Source organism: Crocodylus porosus, unplaced genomic scaffold (genome assembly GCF_001723895.1).
Source record: "Crocodylus porosus isolate Cpor-Errol unplaced genomic scaffold, CroPor_comp1, whole genome shotgun sequence".
Taxonomy (NCBI): Eukaryota; Metazoa; Chordata; order Crocodylia; family Crocodylidae; genus Crocodylus; species Crocodylus porosus.
In genome coordinates, this window is record NW_017728928.1 from 16,161,304 (window position 1) to 16,168,520 (window position 7,217).

A 7,217-nucleotide genomic window follows, 5' to 3' on the forward strand; every position below is an offset into this window, starting at 1 on the left:
GGACCAGTGCAGAATAATCCTCTTTGGAGATGAATCCAGTCCTCCATCCTTTGTAGGCCTTTCTTTTTAGCCTTAAGTCTGCTAGGTCCCTGGAGAGCCAGGGGGCTGCTATGCCCTCTTGCTGCCTTCCCTCTGAGATAGAATAGACTTAGCTTGTGCACTGAGGATTGCTCCCTTGAGGAGCAACCACCCTTCTTGAACTCCCCTCTCTCTGGGGTCATGGTCCCTTAGGGCCTGACTGACAAGCCTCCTGAGCTTGTCAAAGTTGGCTTTTCTGAAGTCAAGGACTTCCATGTTGCTGACTGACTTGCCAGCTTTACAGCAGATGGTGAAGGTGATCAGCTCGTGGTTGTTGTCACCCAGCTTCCCTTCAATTACTAAGTTGCCGATTAGGTCATCCCCCATAGCCAGTACCAGGTCAAGCAGCACTTTGCCTCTTGTTGGCTCATAGACTTCTTGAGTCAGGTAGGGGTCATCCACACATGAGAGGAAGCTTTGCAACTGCTCAGATTTTGCCGAGTGATCTTCCCACGAGATGTCTGGGTAATTGAAGTCACCCATGACAACCATGGTCCTGGAGCATGTGGCCTCAACCAGTTCCCGGTCAAGCTCTTGACTTTGGGTGGGAGGTCTGTAGTAGACTCTTACCGTTGTGTCCCCTGTGCTGTGTTCCCCACGGATTTTAACCCAGAGGGTCTCCAGTCGTCCACCCTGGTCACCAGTATCAGCTTGCAGGAACATGTAGCTTTCCTGTTCTCTAGTGCCTTGCACATTCCTTTTTCCAATAACCACCACAATATAGCTATTCAGAGGCAGGTTTATTCCTAATGTCTAAACAGAGCTTATGGAAACTGGATCTTTGGCCATGAGCTCAAAAAATTTACTGCTAACCTTAAAACAGATACAGCAAAATTAGTCACTTTTATTTAAAAGAAAACATTACAAATAAGTGTGCAAAACAAGTAGTTTCCATGATTAAATACACGTAAAAGCAACATGCAAACTTGACATCAAAATCTGCATAAAAGTTAATCCTTAGTATTTTTATTACATGACACTAAAGAAACTTGCCAAATTTAGATAACTTGTAGCTAAATAAATCTTAAGAGTGAACTAGGACTTCAAAATTTGAAGCATCTGTGAAATTAAATCTCAAAAAAGAGGGAGCTTATTAAAATTTCTCATGTATTTAGTGCTAGTAATTGAGCGCTTGTGTTTCAGTTACCAATATTTTTGTGCCTTATTTCAAAAGGAAAAAAAAAGGAAACATTTGCCTCTCATAGCCAGGAGGAAAAATCATGTTTCGAAGTCACATGACAGCAGTTTGGGTTGTTTTATCTGCACCAAGGCCAATACCATTTAGAATGCAGCACTTACAATGTTTGCAGGTTTAGAACCATTATCGTAAGTGTAGGTCATGTCACTTAATTCAGACTGTGTTGGAATTCAGTGGCCTGTCAAGTCTTCCCGTTGAAGGACAGAGACAACTGATATTTTAGAAGCAACTGTCACAGCAATACTTGAGTTCTGCCTGGAATGGTTGTGTTTCATTATAGACGGAATCTCCCCAGTTCAGAACACGTCAGCTTCGTTTGCCACAGTCTCCTATGCAGTTTGCTTCATATACTGAGTAGTGGTTAGTTAGGTCAGCAGCACCTAGATGTGCCTGTGTCTAACATGCAGTTTGGCACCTCTGACTTATTAGTGCTGACAATTTATTCAACTTAATCAATATCAATGTGTACACGACTAGCAGTGTGTGTACATAAGACCACCACCATTAAACCATACTCCAGATCAGATGCAGTTTAAAACCATACCCATTATGCATCATTCCCCCACCCCACCCACATCACCCATCACAAAGTTTGACAGGGGAAAGATTAGTTCTGTTCTATGGCAAGTTGCCGCTATAGTTGCCTAGTATTTAGGAATTATTTCCCATCCCCCAGAGCCTCAGTGGAAGTGATGTGATGCCTCAGTTCTTCAATTTTCATATATTTTATCCAAGTCAGTCCTGAAGTTTGTACAACCTCCCTCTGCTATTGTGATGTGGCAGGCACCCATCCTAACTCTAACGTAATTTCACAGTTTAACTAAAGAAACCCAATAGGCACGAGCTGTTGAAAGCCACTTCTTGAGAGTTGGAGTTGACAGTAACAAAAAAAACAAAAAACAAAAAATTCAGTACTGAAAATTGGAAGAAAATTGAGTCTTAACATTACTTAGTCCTCTATATCAGTGTTTTCTGATCATGGTGGATCAGGCTTCTCAGTAGAGATCTGCTACACATCTTGATCATTACTGGACATTCATATACTGTCCTTCCATAGATGCAGAATAGCCAAGGCAGCACTCTCTGACCCAGGCACTTCCTTCAGTTCAGTCAGAGCTTGTCATCAGTCATTTCTAGAAACTGAGCGTAGACGTCCCTTGAGCATTCCCCTTTTTGGTTGAATAAGAACTTGTAGTAGCTACCGTCTGCACATATTGCTGGGGAAGGAAAAAAAAAATCCTTTAAAACCTATGGCTTAAAAGTACTATGCACTTACTTCAATGTACCTTTTTCAGGAAACACATTTCTCCAGCCAAGAGCACTGGTTAACCAGGCAGCATGGAGCAAGTTACTTTTTCCAAAATATGCTGGCTTGATCCAAAACTGAGACAGGTCACCACCTTCCGCCCAGTGTCTTCTAGGTACCACTGATACTATTATCAGTCCAATTACCTGGACTGTCTCAAAGCTTTTCTTGCTCACTTTTCCTGCCTAGTAGAGACTGTTCTCACTCCTTGCAGCCTTCAACAGTGACCTCTCCAGTTTCAGGCCAGATCAAGGCTTCAGTTTCTTGTCTGGACATCCTTATCCCTTTAGAGCTAGATACGAGTAGAAAGGTGGTTAGCCATGTTAGTCTGAAGGCAGTCTAAAGGTGCTGCCCTGCCTTAGCTGGTTCAGGAAGGGAAGAACTTTTGTAGGCAAGAACTTAGCATGATGCTTTGAGAAAGCAGATTGTCACTTATAAAAGCTCTCTGAACCAGTTAGGTTAACATGCCACCCTGCCCTACCTCTACAGCTGGAAGTGGGGGGCGAAGCTCAAAGGTTGGACTTTAAAACTTCAAACAGCAAGCCAGACATCCCCAAGCTGGATGCCCACCCAAAAAAGGACTTACCTATGACAGCATTTGGCTCTGTTCCAAAGGCACAAATGCATGGAGAGCCCGAGGGAACCTGAAACTTGGAAAAACTCCATTTAGAACTGAAGTATTTGGGGAGGAAACTGGCTGAAGCCAAACTAAAAGAAAAGAAAAGAAAAAAAAATTAAATCAGTATACCCACTCATTTTGATGTCAGCTCCAATTGTCAGGGCAGAGACCACAGCTCATTCAAAACTGCAGACATGTTTGATCATGTCATAGGGATGTAGTAGTCTGCTAGTGCTAGTCAGACATGCTTTGGGCCTGGTAACCTCACTTCAAGGACTGGAAACAAAATTTGCCACCTCTCAGTTCAGTCAGATGATCAGTTCTCAGAAACAAAGCTATACAGGTTGTTACCTAAATAGGTGCAGTACTGAAAAGAGAAAGAGACATACAACACTAGCAGGGCCACCTGTGCACCACAACCAAAGATTTGATGCATTAGAAGCCTTCAACCCTTCTGCCCAAGATCCACCTTTAAAAAGAGGGAGAAGGTCCAACAGGGACCTTACCACAGCCAGCAATGCTATGTGGAAGATATTTACCTACTACAGTAATAGCATCTCTTACAGCTTTAAGCTGCTTCCTATTTCATATTCATGCAATGTGCCAGTTTTCAACTTTTCCAAGCTCTTGACAGATACTGGTCTGATGAAGTGCTGAATTCATTAAAGAGCATTAGTTTTGGTACCAATTAGAACTGAACCTGTTCCCTGTCCCACCCCCCACAGCACACTACAAAATGAGCAAACTTGTACCTTGACTGCTTGTTTCTTTTGGGGTCTTCTGCAGCAAAAATATGCACTGTGCCATGGTCACTCGATACACAGATCAGGGAAGCATCCTGGTTGAAGTTAATACTATAGTGGAAAAGAAACAAGCCAAAAAAACTGCAGTTGTGATGTATGACTTGATTTAAGAAGCATTTGGCAACAGTTTGCCTATACTGCGGTTCTTCTTTTAAGTATAAAGGTGAGTGCATCAAGGAAAAGCAATTGCCAGTCTTCCCACCTACCTCCTGCTCCCCATTTTAGACAGATGGTGAACTCCAGCACTGAAGTACAGAATACATAGAACAAATCCATCAAAACTGACTGCTGCTAGAATGCCCCTGAACTGAAGAACTAGTTTATTCAGCTCTGACCAAAGTCAACACTGTAACCGACTACAAAGAGGACTTTCTTGAACAACAGCATTTCTAACATAAGGTCAAGAGCACTTTTACATGTTTCACCTGCAATTGCAAGTGAAGTCCCACTTCATTCCTTTAGCTGTGCTTTTAAAAAGGCTGGGGAGTAGTTTAGACAACCAAATCCCAGCCATATCTTCAACAAAGGACCATACAGGGAATCTCAGATAGAACCACAGAATCATACATAGGGCTGGAAGGGACCCTGAAGGATCATCCGGTCCTGCCCCCTGCATGAGCAGGAAAGACATCTGGGGTCAGACTACCCCAGCCAGGTGACTGTCCAGTCTTCTCTTGAAGACCTCTAGGGTAGATGATTGCAGCACCTCTGGCGGGAGCTTGTTCCATAGTTTGGACACCCCAGCAGTAAAAAAGGTTTTTTCTAATGTTCAGCCTGAAACTATCTTCCAGGAGTTTGTATTTCTAGTTTTCTGCAAGGGTGCCCTGGTGAACGGTTGTTCGCCTAGTCCCCGACGTACGCCTCCAATATAGCAGTAAGCCACAATCAGGTCCCCTCTTAGCCTTCTTTTCTTTAGGTTGAAGAGTCTGAGATCCCTCAGCCTTTCCTCATGGCTTGCCATGCAAGTCCCTGATCATGCGGGTGGGCCTTCTCTAGACCCTCCAAACTTTAGCATATCCTTGTTGAAGTGCAGTGCCCAGAACTGGACATAATACTCCAGCTGCGCCGCACCAATGTTAAGTAAAGTGGGAGAATCACGTCTCTGGATTTAATGGACATGCATCGATTGATGCATGCCAGAGTTTTATTGGCCGTAGCAGCTATTGCGTCGCATTGCCGGCTTATATACATGCCAGGGTTTATTGTTACCCCCAGATCCCTTTCATCTGTAGTGCCGGTCAGGTTAGCGATGCCTAGTCTGTAGGTGTGCTGGGGATTCTTCCTTCCCAGATGCAGCACTTCGCATGTCTCTATGTTGAACCTCATCTGGTTCCGTTCTGCCCAACAGAACAGCTCTCAGAAAATGTATGCATACATACTAGGGGTGTGTGAAATGGGCTGTGTCCAGTTTGGATTTGGTCCAAATCAGGGACAGTGGTTTGATTTGGATCACTGTCCCCAATTTGATTCGGCCACATCCAAGTCTGAAGATATGATGCAGATTTGGAGAATCAGCAATTCAGCTATAGACACAGCTTTAAAACATGTTTTCTATATACTTTGAGGTACCAGGCACAGCTTGTGAATGCTCCATGTGGGGGTGGATGGAAGATCACAGGAGTGCAGGGGGGCTCCCTTGCATGCTTGGTGGTGAACCTGGAAGTAGACTGGAAGTACTTCTGATCCACTTCCAGGTCCACCAGGGAGCATGCTCGGACTGCACCCCCCTGGCTAGATCAGCTGCAGGGGGACCTCCCGGTGCCCCGCCCCACCCCCAGACCCAGGAGGCACCAGTCACTGAGCCGGGCCCCCCTTCCCCCGGCACGCTCCTCAGCAGACCCAAAAGTGGACCAGAAGTACTTCTGGCTCTGCTGCCAAGCATGCTGGTCCCCCCCCCGCCCCGTGCGACACTCCACCCACCCCAGCATCTCAGCATTCATGACCTGCCTGCTACCCTGTTGTATGTAGAAAAAAACATTTAAAGCTGTGTCTATGCCGGAATTGATTTGGAGGGTTCCAATTCGATTCGGAGAGATTAAAGGGTCTCCCAATTTAATTTGAATTTGGAGATTCGGCCACGGAATTGAATCAGGGACCAAAGCTTTGCAAAGCCCTAATACATGCTCTGTCAGATTCAAAGAATGGAGAAGGGAAGTTAGACTTACCAGTAAATATTGGCTGCTTGTGATCCTCTTCGTAGTTCCTGGATTAAATGCCCTGATGAAGTATCAAATATTCTTATAAGGGTCCCCTTGAAAAAAAGTAATGAAATGGTTTTTAGCCAACATGGAAGGAGCCTTTGACCTTTCCTGCATTTGGAATACCATCCAGCCTCCTGAACACCAATATTAAAAATAATTTTAAGTACAAATATTTAACCCAAACACCCATTTGTGCCAGTCAATCAATAATTGTTTGCATTAAGATAAACTAGGTAACTTTTATTAAAGTCTAGTGTTAAGAGATCTGAAAGAGAAGTTGGATATTTTTCTGACGCTGCAAACCCTTTAGTGTTTTGGTTTAGATTAGAATTAGCGTCAAGACTAAAACAGGTTGCAAGAGCTTGCTCAACCCACTGGAGTTGATTTTGCCTCCCTCCCCCTCCATAAGCTCTGCAAACATTATTCCAATCCTGTTTCCTCATGCTCAGCATTCCCCATCATTGCTGACTATTCTGCAAGTTCCTCAGTTTGAGCAAGGACAGCCAGCATAAAGCAAGATAAGTTACAACTTTGTGTCACTGCCAGAAGAAATCCTTAAAACAAGCCAATGATCCTCACACCAGCTACCATCAGGCTGTTGTAGCTGCATACACAGCATTAGTACTCTGCAGTAACCCAAGCCATCTGACTTGCTTACTAAGGCTCTCAAACTGCTCCATCTCAAAATACTGTGTTCATAGCGAGATTTGATTTGGTCTCCAAATTAACTTTAAAGTCCAATAAACAGCACTTGGTACCTGAAGTACCCATTTCACTTGGTGAAGTCAGGATAAAATATGGGGTGCACCAATAGAAATGTTTCGGGACGATACAGATAGCCAATTTTTAGGGAGGCATAAGTTGGCACGGCAACTTGAAGAACAGTGTCTAGATAGTAAATCTACTATGGTGAAAGAGGAAGGGGAAAGGCAACAGAGGCCCCCATGGTGAGGGACAGAGTAGGGCTGGGGTGAGGCCAGGTGCCAGACAGAACTGTGGCACACGGAGCCAC

At 44.3% G+C, this 7,217-nt stretch overlaps 1 protein-coding gene across 1 annotated transcript in view; it reads right to left on the minus strand.

Annotated features, from left to right (window-relative positions):
- Positions 1 to 902: 902 nt before the first annotated feature.
- The window catches only part of WDR45B (WD repeat domain 45B), a 21,790-nt gene continuing 15,475 nt past the window's right edge, over positions 903 to 7,217 (minus strand). Inside the window, exons 7-10 of the mRNA XM_019542707.1 lie at positions 6,170 to 6,255; positions 3,954 to 4,055; positions 3,169 to 3,290; positions 903 to 2,493 (exon numbers count right to left, since the gene is read on the minus strand). Of these exons, the coding sequence (XP_019398252.1) occupies positions 2,387 to 2,493; positions 3,169 to 3,290; positions 3,954 to 4,055; positions 6,170 to 6,255 (417 nt within the window). The 3' untranslated portion in view covers positions 903 to 2,386. The remainder of the gene's footprint in view (positions 2,494 to 3,168; positions 3,291 to 3,953; positions 4,056 to 6,169; positions 6,256 to 7,217) is intronic.